The 14,395-nt window shown below is 50.4% G+C and overlaps 6 protein-coding genes across 6 annotated transcripts; 3 read left to right on the forward strand and 3 right to left on the reverse strand.

Moving 5' to 3' along the window:
- Positions 1-240: 240 nt before the first annotated feature.
- NECHADRAFT_88187 (uncharacterized protein) lies at positions 241-1,218 on the forward strand (the record flags this gene model as incomplete). Its single annotated transcript, XM_003043442.1, has 2 exons — positions 241-527; positions 579-1,218. The coding sequence occupies 2 exons, from the start codon at positions 241-243 to the stop codon at positions 1,216-1,218; spliced, it is 927 nt and encodes a 308-aa protein (XP_003043488.1).
- A 229-nt stretch (positions 1,219-1,447) lies between these two features.
- On the reverse strand, positions 1,448-4,066 carry NECHADRAFT_88188 (uncharacterized protein; the record flags this gene model as incomplete). The annotated part of the gene is made up of 5 exons (XM_003043563.1): positions 1,448-2,558; positions 2,733-3,221; positions 3,269-3,535; positions 3,592-3,792; positions 3,831-4,066. 5 exons carry the CDS (start codon positions 4,064-4,066, stop codon positions 1,448-1,450), a joined length of 2,304 nt encoding a protein of 767 aa, XP_003043609.1.
- Positions 4,067-4,838: 772 nt separating this feature from the next.
- Positions 4,839-5,843, reverse strand: NECHADRAFT_88189 (uncharacterized protein; the record flags this gene model as incomplete). The annotated part of the gene is made up of 1 exon (XM_003043564.1): positions 4,839-5,843. The coding sequence occupies one exon, from the start codon at positions 5,841-5,843 to the stop codon at positions 4,839-4,841; it is 1,005 nt and encodes a 334-aa protein (XP_003043610.1).
- A 542-nt stretch (positions 5,844-6,385) lies between these two features.
- NECHADRAFT_97999 (uncharacterized protein) lies at positions 6,386-8,013 on the forward strand (the record flags this gene model as incomplete). Its single annotated transcript, XM_003043443.1, has 5 exons — positions 6,386-6,451; positions 6,521-6,655; positions 6,708-7,078; positions 7,127-7,206; positions 7,259-8,013. 5 exons carry the CDS (start codon positions 6,386-6,388, stop codon positions 8,011-8,013), a joined length of 1,407 nt encoding a protein of 468 aa, XP_003043489.1.
- Positions 8,014-8,612: 599 nt separating this feature from the next.
- Positions 8,613-9,293, forward strand: NECHADRAFT_88191 (uncharacterized protein; the record flags this gene model as incomplete). The annotated part of the gene is made up of 3 exons (XM_003043444.1): positions 8,613-8,909; positions 8,962-9,071; positions 9,116-9,293. 3 exons carry the CDS (start codon positions 8,613-8,615, stop codon positions 9,291-9,293), a joined length of 585 nt encoding a protein of 194 aa, XP_003043490.1.
- A 229-nt stretch (positions 9,294-9,522) lies between these two features.
- NECHADRAFT_54848 (uncharacterized protein) lies at positions 9,523-11,105 on the reverse strand (the record flags this gene model as incomplete). The annotated part of the gene is made up of 4 exons (XM_003043565.1): positions 9,523-10,231; positions 10,286-10,468; positions 10,521-10,768; positions 10,824-11,105. The coding sequence occupies 4 exons, from the start codon at positions 11,103-11,105 to the stop codon at positions 9,523-9,525; spliced, it is 1,422 nt and encodes a 473-aa protein (XP_003043611.1).
- Positions 11,106-14,395: the final 3,290 nt, after the last annotated feature.

Here is a 14,395-nt window from a genome sequence, read left to right on the forward strand (position 1 = left end):
GCCACATTTTCTCGGACCAAGCCGTTTTCGTCCGTCTTACATGCTTCGTCCGTGAATCTTGGGGGTGTCAAGATGAGGATCTCAATGTCTATAAAGATGTGCTTGTCTTTCGAGAAATGGACTCGATTTCAGAATCATCAACACAAACTCAAACAACAGAATCAACAGCTTAACCAAAAGCTCTAACAACAACTTCACCCTACCAACACCCAACCACCCAACCGACCACCAACACCAACAATGGCTCCTCTTATCTGGCTCATCACCGGTGCTACCTCTGGCATTGGCGCTTCTCTCATCGAGCAAGTCGTCGCTCGAGGTGACAAAGTCATCGCTTCAGGCCGCAACGTCGAGAAGCGTCTTGGTCACCTCAAGTCGGACAAGATTGCTCTTCTTGAACTCGACATTACCGCCAACATTGTCGATCTCAGGGCAAAGATTGAGAAAGCGTGGGCAATCTTTGGCAAGATTGATGTTCTCATGAACAATGCTGGCATGTCCACCATGTGCAGTGCTGAAGAGGCTGAGTGAGTGCTCCGTCTGATATAAAACCTGTCTCTTAGTTGACACATTTCCAGTGATGCTCTCGCCAACACCGTTTTCCAAGTCAACTTCTTCGGACACATCCGCGTCACCCAAGCTATCCTTCCCCTCTTCCGAGCCCAGGGCAGCGGCTGCATCGCCTTCACCTCATCCGGCTCTGCTTGGACACCTTTCCCATTCATGTCCCTATACGCCGCATCCAAGGCTGCCATGAGCTCCTGGGTCGACGCTCTGCACAAGGAAGTCCGACCTCTCGGTATCCGCTGTGTGTCATTTGAGCTTGGCGGTTTCCCTACCAACCTTGGCCAGCCGCGTGAGCCATCAGATGCTGGATTCGGTGCCAACGGTCCTGCAATCGAGGCTTATGCCCCGCTGTTCACTTCTCTTGTGACCAAGTTTGCAACCAACCCTGAGGTGCACATGCCTGGAGATGTGACAAAGGGTGCCAATGCTATCGTCGATGCTGTTAAGGGGGAAGGTCTCGCGGCGGGAAAGACTTGGGCAGTCCGAGTTGCCCTGGGTTCTGATGGACTTGGTCTGGCAAGACAGAGGTGCGAGGAGCAGCTGAAGCTGATTGAGGCTTGGGAGGACCTTAGCTCGAGCACGGATCGGGAGGGTGCCGATGGTTCGGTCACGAACAAGGAGAGGTTTGAGTTTACTACTATCCTTGAATGAGAGGACTGGCAGGGCGGGACTTGTCGAGGGTGCTTACTGGGGATTTCTGGCGGGACGGTGGACACGTTAAAGATGGCCAACTACAAATTTGCTCTTAGTTTTTGAATATTATAGACTCAATCTCTGCTACCCCTTATGAATTTCTATCCCGGACTTCACCCTGGCACCCTTCTCCAACAATGGACCTAGTACTACTTCCAGCATGCTCACGATATCATACTCTAAAATCTCAATCCGTCTTCATTACTCTGGAGTCTTGTCTAAATCTTTGACAGAAAGAGATTGGCCTCTTGCCGTCAAGTCTCTTCAGGTTGAAAACACAATCAAAGACCCAGCTCGACAACCTCCCCTCCTCCGCAGGTTCCACCATAGAGAGGAAGAACGTCCGCCCAATATCCTTCTCCAACGCATTCACATCGTCATTATCAAATATCGCATAGTTTTGCACGAGACGGAGATCTGGTCCGTCAATCTCCAAGGTCGAGTGCAGATACGCAGACTTGAACTCGCGGAATTCCCTCCACTCTGCCTCCTCTTCGACGTTGGCCTTCCGGCTGATCTGTAGGATCTTGGCGTCGCGGGAGAGCTTGACCAGGAAGCTGTCTCCCAGTTCCCATGTTCCAAGTACGTGACAGAACACAACTCTTCCCGTGCCAAGGTTCCAGCCTGTGACGAAATAATCCAGCAAGGGAGAGATTTGAGGCTTGTAAACGTAGCTGACAACGACCACCAGATTGCCTGCCATTGCGACGGAGCTGGCATAACAGTTGCAAGCCTTCCCGTTTGGGTGAGGATGGGGTTTGAGTGAGTAGGAGTCTTTCTCAGATTGTTGATACTTTGGCCATAGAGCTCCCTCGGTAGCTAAATCATCTTTGAAGTTCCACGTCTCGACCACAGGATTGCTCTGGAGGTTGAAGAAGCTGACGATGTGACGACCATCATCGGAAAAGTTCCACCCGCACTGGGCTACCTCAGCAGGTGTCTTTGATAGCATCACATTTTCAACACTGATTCCCGGTAGGACAGTTCCAACCCTTCTGACTCGATACAAGTGCAAATTCCCAACCACTCCTGCCCTCATCTGTTGCCGCTGAAGACACAGCCCGCGGTTCAGGTCGATGGGTAAGGAGACGTTGAGGGACAAACAATCGGGTATGCCATCCTTTTCGTCTTTGTGACGGGCCGTCATCCAATCGAAAATCAGGGTTTTGCAAATATCAAACTTTTCGCTACTCTTGTCCCTAGCCCAGAAGATGGATCCGTCAGTCGTAAGGTTAGTCACGGGCCCTCTCTCCTGTGAGAAGCTAAGCAGCCGCTCCATGGAAGGAAATTCAAAGACTCTCACACGTGACGAGTTATCGGGATCATTTTATTCCACAAAGAGCTTCGTTTCGTCATCTGACAAGCGTATTCCCCTTCCATACCGAAATATACGGTCTTGGGATAAGAAAGGGTCAACCGAGTAGGCGAAAGAAGGGCTCTTGGAAAGTGCACTGTGCCCCGGCAATACGCACTTTTCTTGCCCGAGGAGCACAAGGGCAGCGTCACCAGCCAATGTGAATCTTTGGTCTGGTTCTTGAGCGGGCCGTGCCTCGAGCTCCTTCTTAGGGTGAGGGACAGGGGTTGGATGTGGGAGAGTCCTCTCCACGCGCTGCACTGTTTGGCTTTGTTGCTTGATGAGCTGGTTGCTGGGAGGTCTCACAGGCAGCGACTTGATGTGGTTCCCCGGAGCCCTCTCCGAAAACTTGCCAGCCATTGGTTGTGGTCTTTGGTGGTTCTCGGCGCCGGTATGTTGAGGGCTTACAGGTGGTGGTGTTGGTACTGATAATGGCGTTGATACAGGTGACGGCTTTGATGCTGGTAACGACATTGGTGCGGCTGACGGCTTTGGAGTGGAAGGTCGATTGCTGGCCTCGTATTCCTCTGCCTTTAACTTGTTTGCATCGGGTTCTCTCGACACATCATGGTTCGAGGCTGTCTCGGTAGCAATGAGAGTCGATGACCTATGATAATCAGTTCAGTTCCTCCAGCAGAGTCATCGTCATCTTACCGCTCAGAAATAGACTCTGGAGTGCCTGGTCTAGAAAGGTCGCCACATACAGACCCGGCAACCGAAGTCAGATCGTACAGGTATCGGTTGAGGAGAAACATTTTGCTGCTTTGGGCTGGGATATTTCTTCTGATGAGTGTTTCCAACCTCGCGATTTCTTGGAGAATTTTGGTTGCATCTTCTTTAATGTCGGCTGTATCTGCCTTGATATCGGCAGTGTCCTCTAGAATGTCTTCGGTATCATTCTTGATGCTCTTAGTCATGGCCCTGGATATCGTGATTAGTCTGTGAGTCTCGGGATATCTAGTAACAATGCATCTTACAGAGTGACTGTATCCACGGCAAGATTTAAAGCACGCCGATGGGCCTCAAGAACAGCCTTGAGTGAGTTGACCTTTTGCTTCCCTGTGGCTGCCCAACTCACGGCTGCAAACCTCCCCCGATGCTCCACGAGCACATCGTCAATGTCTTTCGCCGCATCAAGACAATTCTTAATGATGTCTCGAATATCGTCCCGGATACTGCTAGGGAGTGGATCTTCAGTCTGACTGCCGTCCGGTACCAAGTCTTCAAGAGTTCCCGGTTGACGGCGCTCAAGTCGGTACGGGCATCCCTACAGTCAATGATGAAGCCCCTAATAGTGCGGATGGTCTTGTCGGCGACTTGCGCAAACGCGATACAAGAGGCGGCAATCTCCATGAAAGCGACGACGCCAAACTGATCGCCTTGAAATGTCGTGCAAAGTGAAAAGACTCGAGCGAGGAGGGAGGAATCTAGACCTCGAGGCTCTGGATACATGTCCCACACCGTAGACGCGACCAATAAGTATGTAGAAGCGTGTGTTCAGCCTCAGTCGAAAGAGGAAAAGCCTAGTGGTTCGCCCAACTGCTGCGCCTTTGACGAGGCGTTATCAGTTGCAGGTGGCGATTTTCTTCAACCTCTCTAGGCCAATTGAATGTCTCATAGCAGAATAAAAGAGCATTCGCATATTCGGGAAATATTATTTCTCTGATTCTCTGGTGTAGTTTGCTTCAGAAGCATCCGATGCTCTCATCTTTGGGATGGTGTTTTGGCCGTCATCGTTTCAACAGGGGTATTCCCCATCGCGGACGACATATGTGCTACATTAGTGGATCAAGAGCTTAAGGTAGGAAATGATATTTTGCAAAACAGGGAATGATCCAGCGATCCATAACGACTGCCTGTCTTCGTCGTTCAACAAGAAAGACTTGTTGCGTGGCCAGGTTCAGGGTAGTCTTAGCATAGGGGCTCTATGAGAGGGGGGGTCCCTACTTGGTGACCTAGGTTCGAAGGGCTGTTAAGGGATTGAGACGCGCATATTGATGGAAATATCAGTGCATAAATAGCAATCTACTGATAAAGCAGATACAAGGTTGTGCGGGCATATGGCTTGCACGGCAAAGTCTCCTTGCCTACGCAGTGGCTTCCTACCGAACAGAACATGCGATTTCTGTACGTCACTACCTCGCTGATAACGTCAGTGCCACCATTGAAAGTCTTGTAGTAATGTACTCCGATGTCTCTCCATCATTAAATCTTTGTCTCATTTCTATTCCCCAATTATCTTCTCCAGGTATCGAAGCCAATTCTCTCCCAGAACCTTTCTCATCTTCTCCTCTCCCCAACCCTTCCTCGCCATCGCAAGAGCCAGTTGCCTCCTATCCGCCAGATTTCCCAGAGGCTTCACCACCTTTTGACTACCCCATGGTGTGAGCTGTCTGGCATAGCCTTTGTCGCTGTTGCACCAGACTAGAAAATCACTCGGCCGTGCGTGTCCTTCGCTGGCATCCGATCCTACACCAACTAGATCCCCCCCCACCAAGCCGATGACATAGTCGAGGGCGTCGACGTAGTCGTCCACCGTGCTGTCGTTGCCTTTGGCCATGTGTGGACCAAACTGACTCAGTCCGATGAATCCACCTTTCGACCCGAGAAGTTTGATCAAACGGTCATCCTTGTTGCGAGGGTGCTCTTTCAACCCACTAGGAAGGACGTGAGAGAAACACGGTGGCTTGTCGGCTGGTGCATAGTTGATGACATCTTCTGAAGTCTGAGGGCCAACATGGCTCAAATCGCAAACAATGCCAAGCTTGGCCATTTCCGTCACCACTTGCTGTCCGAAGCCTGTGAGACCAGAGTCCCTTATCTCTGTGTATCCAGCGCCACTGTAGTTTTGTGTGTTGTATGTGAGCTGCATCTTTCGAACGCCCAAGTCACGGAACACCCGGAGGTATGAGAGTTGATCCTCGATGCCGGATGTGTTTTGCCAACTCAACAACACCGCAGTGCGACCTGATTTCTTTGCCTCGCGGATATCCTTGACAGAGTGTGCTTGAACAATGAGATCGGAATGCTCCTCAAACCACTCCTTCCACTGCACAACATTCGCGAGACTCCCACGCAGTCCTTCCCAAAGACCACATGTGCAGGAAACACCAGTAATACCGCCAGCATGCCAAGCCTCGAAAATGTCGCGAGACCAGTTGCTAATGTTGAGACCATCAAAATGGATGGATGACTCGTAGATGGCCAGAGCTTCTTCTTCGGTAGGCATCTTGAAGTTGGGGGGTTGCGCTCGGTTGTGAAATCCTGGTCGAGGATGAGCCTAACGGGAGTAAACTACTCCGGATCAGGAGAGGAATACCCATGATATAGTCCTTGTTCCATGGGAACTGTTGCAATAACTAGGGTAGAGCATCTGGGATAGTCCCGCTGATTATTACCCAAAGAGGGTCTTTGTGGGATGTGTTCGGCAGCAAGTCGGCGCGGCTCCGACCCGACCTTTACCGCGTAGGTTCATAATTGTCGGCTTTCCTCCGGTTGATAGCGTTACGCGAATCCTTCGTCGCTTACATATCGCCTACCAGAGTTTCAATGATTGGGTATGGCCCAGTTGTTCGCAATCGTCGACATCAATCACGTTCTCGTGGTTGTGTGGGGTGACTGAACATACCGGAGATAGCAAACCTGCGGTCGAGTATTTAAGAAGATTGGCATCAGGATGCCCGGATATAAAATTTTGTCTTGCTTTTCAAGACAAACACAGCTGTCGATATTGTTTCAATATTATTGGCAATTATTCTAATATAGTTGACAATGAATATCTCTCCAAGTCCAAGCAACAGCTTGAACCAGCAAGATATCGGCGTCAAACATGCCGATGTTCATGAGAGGACGACTAGCGACGAATATGATGAGTCGCCTCGCCAGCAAGAACGTCGACCTTTGAAGAAACGGATCCTGGCTGTACTTTGGGACACCTTTGACAAGTCACCAGAGGAGAGAAAGCTCATTGGAAAACTTGACTGGTGGATCTTGAGTTACTGCTGCATTGCGTATTTCGTCAAGTACCTTGATCAAACCAATGTGAGTTGCCAATGGTGTTGAGAAGTATGAACGTTTGCTTACAGTTATGCAGGTCAGCAATGCCTACGTCTCAGGCATGAAAGAAGATCTCAATATGACAGGAAACGACCTGAATTACCTCAGCACCTTCTGGACAGTCGGTTACATCATCGGTCAACTCCCCTCCCAAATCATCATCACCAAAGTCCGTCCTTCCATTTGGCTTCCCACCGCCGAGCTCATCTGGAGTTTCATAGTCATTGGCATGGCGGGTGCCAAAAACGTCAAGACACTCTGTGGATTGCGTTTCATCGTCGGCATGCTTGAAGCCTCGGCTTATCCTGGTATTATGACTTTGCTTGGGAGTTGGTATACGCCGATGGAGCTGGGGAAGAGGGCTTGTATCTTTCAGGCTTCTTCTAGTGCTGCTCAGATGTTTTCGGGGTAAGTCAACCGGCAGCTCGTTCTGAACTTGGCTGACATGGTGGATAGATATCTTCAAGCGGCTCTTTACTCGGGTATGGATGGAAGAAGTGGACTTCGGGCTTGGCAGTGGCTTTTTGTCTTTGATGGTATGTAATGAACCCTTTAGTAATCTTGCACAAGAGGCTTACACTGCAACAGGCATCATCGGCATTCCCATCTGCCTCTACGGTTACTGGGCCATCCCCGACTCTCCAAACTCATCCAAGGCCAGATGGCTCAAGCCCGAAGACCTCCAGATGGCCAACGATCGCATGCTCAAGCAGGGTCGAGCCCCGATGAAGAAGCTCACCTGGGGGATCATTCGCCGAGTTATGTCAACCTGGCACGTATACCTCTTCTGTGCCATCTTTATCGCCCACGTTCTTGGTATCAAGATCTACTCGTACTTTAACCTTTGGTTGAAGGCTACTGGCCGCTGGAGCACTGAGGAGGTCAACATTATTCCCAGTGCTGGATATGGACTTCAGATTGCTTGCACTCTTACCTACGCTTGGACCTCAGATGCCATTGGACTTCGATGGCCTCTCGTCATCGCCGCCTGTCTTGTCTCCATCATCGGCACAATCATCCTCTCTGTATGGCCCGAGGACAACCTCGCCGCCATGATGACAGGATGGCTACTCACCTTCTGTGAGACTGGTGCTGGTGCACTCATCATCACCTGGATCAACGAGGTGCTGTCATATTCTGCGGAACACCGTGCCCTCGTCATTGGCGTGGTTGAAACTGCAGCCTTCACGTTCCAAGCCTGGGTGCCGCTGTTGATTTATGACACGGGAGATGCGCCTCACTTCCCTATTGGTTACGAGATGGCGACAATGTTCTTTGCTATCGAGATTGTCTTGACATTGGTCATCCTTTATCTGTCCAAGAAGTATCCGATAACTCATTAGTTAGCTACATCGACAAGCCTCCAGGTTAATTCTGGTTACATTACCTATAGCTTAAAATACATTCTTGCAGACGTGTTCACTGTTTTCTTAACTTCTAGCCTTATGTTAATTACTGTATTTTGGAGGTGTAGCTCTCATTGGCCATTGTAGTCCAGCCGCATCAGTTCTAGAAACAGCCCTGAACAAGGGTTTAATTATCCCATCGGCGTTAAGACCGGCTGGCGCCGATAAGTAAGCTTGAATAAAAGTCAAGATGACGGGTGCTGGCGCAGCCCCATGCTAAAATCTCACTGCGAGGACCCATTCACCACGTTCTGCAAGCTTCATTCGCTTGTCTGGAGCTCTTTTTGACATGGATGTAAGAACTAGTGGGTCGCCATGATTGAGGGCGACGGCATAGCGAGAGCTTGATTTCAACGTCAGGCGAGAGCGAAGAGCGAGCAGCGAGGAGATGGGAATCCACGGGGCTATCTGTGCGAGAAAGTATATAAAGTCGAGGATGGAAGTGCTTGGAAAATGTCAACAGACTCGAAGCATCAGCCAACAGCGACGGAGCAACCAGGAATTCAACAACACCAAACAACCACAATTATCTCAAGATGCGCGCCGCCCTCTTCGTCTCACCTCTTTTCATCCAACTCGGAATGAGTCTGGGTCTTGAACGAGTCGTGCGCCGTGACACAGGCAACGGCGTCTTCAACCCTCCCAAGACGTCGTCATTCCTGCAGCTGGATCTTCGCGTGACACTCCCGGCAAATGTTTCCACTCCTGATGGCATGACTGCCCTGGCTCCCAATGTTGAGGGTGGCAAGGCCACTGGTGCCTTTGAGGCAGATATTCTGCCCGTTGGTGCTGCGTATGAGCGAGTTACTCTCAACGAAGCTGGAGAGAACAGTGTGAGTGTAATGTATTCCCTTAAAAGCTAGAGAGATATTAACTCATGTGTAGTTCTACCAGAACCGGTACATCTTCCAAACTGCCGACAACGAAACCCTGAGCCTCGAAGTCGACGCATTCCTTCACTACGAGAACAACGCCCTGCATGGATTTGGCCTTGGGTATGTCTCCTAAATGGCTAACAAGTACAAACACTAATAACTAGCAGCAAATTCGCAACGACCATTCCCGAGCTTTTCCACATCAACTACGCGGCATACATCGTCGAGGTCACGGGAGACTTCAACACTGGAATTGCGGTTGGAGAGGTTTTCGAGCTTACGTCCTGTGGCCGACGTGATGGTGAGCCTATTAAGGGTCTGCTTCCCCCTGGAGGTGCATAAGCCCCTGCCACATTGGAGGAAGTCATTGCTGGACTTCTTGATCGCAAGGCCAATGGTCTGGCTCGATATCGACAATAAGGATTTTATTCTCTTCTAGGCCTGAGGCCATGCGGCTAGATAATCTTTTTAGACAACTCTTTTGCTGATGTTGCGAGCTACGTCTGCTGGAGACTTTACGTGACCCATTAAGTGATTAGATCAAACTTCAATTCTTGTATCACTGATATTTCTACTGCTTCTTCGAAGCATCAAACACATATGTACTTCCAATGTGATCACTTCTCAAGTGACTGTTCCCCTTGCCCTGTGCATTCTCCCTCAGAGTACCTCCCAGAACATCATAGTCGTCCCAATAGATGCCCCGCCTCTGCAGCTCCGGCACAAGTAGCTCGACAATATCTTGCCAAGATTGCGGTTGAACCACGGGAGACAAGTTGAAACCGTCGACATCAGCTTCCCTGACCCACCGCTCCATTCCGTCGGCTACAGTCTGTGGGCTTCCAACGAGAACAGCTCCGTTGCCACCGATGGAGAGTTCCTCCGCCGCTCGCCGAGGAGTCCACTTCCCGGTTCCCTGCTCCTCGTTGAAAAGGTTGCTGAATGCTGACTGGATGATTGCTGAAGATTTGCTGTCCTCGGGCTTAATCTCTTCATCAAGATCGTACTTGCTGAGGTCGATACCGGTAAAGGCGCTAAAGATGACCAGACCACCCTCGATGGACTGGTACTTCTTTATCTCTTCAAGCTTCCTCTGAGCATCTTCATCTGTCTCTCCAAGGATGACGGTAAGGCATTGAAAGAACTTGAGGCTCTGGGGATCCCGTCCTTGTTCTGCAGCTAACTGTCGAATCTTGGCAACCTTGGGTGCCAGGGTACCTGGGACGTGGCCAGCGATGAAGATGGCTTCAGCATGCTTGGCTGCAAAGGCTGAGCCGGCACTAAATAGAAGTTAGAATCTGGTGATGGTGCATGCAACTAGTCCAAGTACTTACGGGGAAGTTCCGGCTTGGAAGAGGAATGGCGTCCTTTGAGGACTTGGGTCGACGATGAACGGACTTTCCAGCTTGTGGTACTTCCCTTCATGCTTGATCGTTCGCACCCTGGACGGGTCGATATAAGTCTCGGATTCTTTATCCTTTACTACAGCATCATCGGCAATAGAAGACTCCCATAGTCTATCCGCGTTAGGGTTGTCTATCCTTGACGACAGTTATTCTGGAAACTCACTGGTATAGAAGTCCCATAAGCTCATCTGCTGCCGCGTATCGTTCGTCGTGAGGAATGATGTCCGTCAGCCCCATGGCCAACGCACTGGCCTTATTCCAAGACGTGACAATGTTCCATCCGATGCGACCTTTGGTGAAGTGGTCGAGTGTCGAGAAGCGGCGTGCCAGCAAGAACGGTCGCTCATAACTTGTTGATGCAGTGACGCCAAAACCCAGAGATTTTGTCACGGCAGCCATGGCTGAGATGGGCTATCACCAAAACTTAGTGACAATCCCGACGGCTCATCAACGCCAATAGACTTACAACAAAGGGATCCGTGACAGGAAACTCTGATCCTATCTTGATTGCCGGATCCCGACTCCCCTTGTACACATCGAAGCCCCCAACTGTGTCAGCCAGGAAGTAGGACAGAAACTTTCCCTTCTCTAGCAGCTTTGCCGTCTCAAGCCAGTAATCGAGGTCTCGTTTGTCTGCCGACCGGTCTATGGGGTTGCGCCATTGCCCAGGGCTGGTATGGCCCACGGTGCAAGCATCAAAGGCATTGAGATAGATGCGTTTCTTCTGTCCTGTGCTGGAGCCTGTCATCTTGGTTGCCTGAATGCCTTGTCGTCTACAGGCTGAGGTTCGTGATATGGTGTCTTGCTTACACTACCGCCCTAGCTCAAGACAAGGGAGGCAAGGCCAAGTGGGATCACTCAATGTATTATCAATCACAGTATCCGATGTCGCTTCCCACCGTTTAAGCGGATGCATGACTCCGTGGAAATAGTTCGGATCGCTTATTCCCAAACTCCACTTTGATCCATAGTCGTTATATCGACATCCTTGACAAACCGCTTCGTATTGCCCAATTTGGCAAATTCGCAATCCGACGCTTGTTTTGCATCTTTCCTTATCATGTCGTCTTTGGCTCGCGTATGGTTGTCAAGCTACTAGAGGAAGAACGTCGGGTAAGAATCGCGGCAGACAACATCTATTGAAGGATCGATATCTCCACTGCAGAATGGTTTCTTTCGCCTCATTGCCTGGGTAGAATTCGCCATCATCTACTAGGCCTAGACTGTTTAGTTCATTCCCGATCCTGCAGGTATATCACCCAGATTCCCGGGTCAAGATGCATGCCACCGTCCAACGTTCCAAATACTCGGGTACACAGGGCTTACAATGGGTTCCCACGCTGCATCTGACGATCCCGATGCGAAGGGTAACGGCCTTGTGCCGGTTACACTCGATGCTCGCAGCTCTGACCGAGACGACGTTTCCACAGAGGAACACCGACAATATGTCTTTGGGCTCAAGCTGCCTCGTTACTTCAACAAGGATGAGGATCGACGGCTGGTTCGCAAGCTTGACATCTTTCTCATGTACGCACTCTCACGGGTCTGCGGGGTTCCCTTCTAACTTGGACAGGACTTACACTGCCCTGTCATGTTTCATGCAAACTTTGGACAACACCAACATTGGGTAGGTTGACTTTGATGTCTCTCACATTATTGCGTGTGCTGACGTTTTCGTGCCACAGAAATGCCTACGTCTCTGGCATGAAGGAGGATGTAAGACACCCGGTTGGAGACACTATCATTAAAGCTGACAAATCCCATAGCTGTCACTCTTGGGAAATGAGTTGAACTACTTCTCAACCACGTTCAACTGCGGCATCATTGCTGGAGCAGGTTCGAGATACCCAAGCTTAACCGGAGTTCATAGCTGACACGAATCCAGTGCCGCTTATGTTGCTGTCGACCCGTGTGAGGCCTTCCTTACTCATGCCGACCTGCGAGCTTGCCTGGACAGTCCTTGTCATGGGTATTGCTGGAGCCAAGAATGCCGAGACAGTAAGTTTCACGCTCTGCGGCTCTGATAAGCGACACCGATGCTGACCATCATCGTCAGGTATATGGCTTGCGTTTCGCCATTGGCTTCTTCCAGGGAATTGCCTTTCCCGGTTTCGCTGCCCTCCTGGGTGCTTGGTATACCCCTTCGGAGCTTGGTAAGCGAATGGCTCTTTATGAAGTTTCTGCCCGAGTAGCCGGCATGTTCTCTGGTTACATTCAGGCGGGTCTCTATACCAACATGAATGGAAAGGGCATGGCGAGTTGGAGGTGAGTTCTACTACAACCGTCAATATCCATGGGCCTTGCTTATGCTTCCCAGGTGGCTCTTCATTTTCGATGGAATCATCTCCTTCCCCATCGCGATCTGGGGCTTTTACGCTCTTCCCGATCAACCAAGGGATACAAGGGCAAAGTGGCTCAAGCCTTCGGTGGGTTCCCTTGCTGGCGTTGTAGTCTCGCTCGGTAACTAATGAGAATTCCTAGGAGGTGGATCTTGCAATAGCGAGAATGGACCGCGTCGGCCGCAGACCGGTACAGAAGATCACTTGGGCACGCTTTAAGGGCATCTGGACAACTTGGCATGTCTACCTCTTTGTGACATGTTACTTGTAAGGAAATCCCCCACGCTGCTTGGCTGAGGCTACTAACGAACATTGCAGCCTTTATGGTGCCTTCTCTTGGGGAGATGGCTACTTCAACCTCTGGCTCCAGTACCTCGGCAAATACACGGTCCCCCAGATCAACAACATTCCAACTGCCGGACAAGGAGCTGCCCTGATAAATTCCATTATCAGTGGTATCATCTCTGACCTGCTCCAGAACCGTCCAATTGTCATTGTCGCAAACATGTTGCTTTGTCTAGCTGGAAACGCCTTCGTCGCCGTGTAGAAGGCTCCCGAGGCACTCAAGTTTATCGGATACATCTTCATCACAGCGGGCCTTCCTGCGCAGTCTCTGACGATTGCCTGGTTGAACGAAGTTTGTCAGGGTAACGGCACACTGCGAGGTCTGATCGTTTCTCTCGGTAATACCATGGTCTACGCCATTAACGCATGGGCCCTGGTTCTACTCTTCCCTGCGGTGGACGGTATGTTCACGACCCTTGCTCGAAATTCTAATATTCTAACAACCACATGCAGCGCCCCATTACAAGGTCGGATACCAGATTTGCGCCGGAATGATCGGTCTAGCCATCGTCACCGTCTTTGCCATCTTGTTCCAGATCAAGCGAGATATGTGAGTTTACCCATCTCTACACAGTAATTTGTTACCCTGGTACGTGAGACGTGCTAACACTTCACGCGTAGTAATAACGGAAAGGCTATTCGCAACGATGAGGGTCTTTTGGAGTTTAAGGCTTGGCCTGTTGAAGCTGAGACCCGAAACGAGACTGAGGACTTGAGAGTTTAGGGGCAAATTGGTTCGCTGATTCATGTGGAAGTTTGGCCAGTAGTAGACCCTGTTCAAAGCGGATGGTGACGCTGGTTTTTTCTCTATCGATGGGAAGCAGACTGTAAACATAAGCTTCCCTACTAGACATGCATATAGAGAGTACCCAGCAGATTCTCACGAATGAGTAAGCTCGCAGGGGAAAACGTGTCTTCATTCAGTATCTGTCGCGCAGTAAATAGTGCTAATTAGGCCCCCTTATCGCTATGGGGGCCCCTACCTTTTGGGTGGCCTAACGGCCTATTTTTCTACGTCACAGTATCAAGTGAGGGTGTTGCAGACATCATCATTGTCGCCCTAGCCTCGCAAGCGATGCGTCGAATCGTTAGTCTATCAACTAGTTCGCTTCAAGATCAGTTCCGAGAGATCATTCCGCACAGCAACGGAATAATATTCTTGGAGTTGAACTTACTAGAAGCCGGTACCGGCATCCTATCGCGGATTCGCCATGGAGGCTAGTGAGCACATCATTCCGGCGGATGGACTCTTACGGATACAGGATCCCTCGCGTCTTGGCAAGGCCCCACAGCTCATATATCCGCTTTCTCGGTTATTATTAATGTACAGCAAGTTTGCAGGGTTATTCTCCTG

This window comes from Fusarium vanettenii (assembly GCF_000151355.1).
Source record: "Fusarium vanettenii 77-13-4 chromosome 13 genomic scaffold NECHAsca_28_chr13_5_0, whole genome shotgun sequence".
NCBI classification, from domain to species: domain Eukaryota; kingdom Fungi; phylum Ascomycota; class Sordariomycetes; order Hypocreales; family Nectriaceae; genus Fusarium; species Fusarium vanettenii.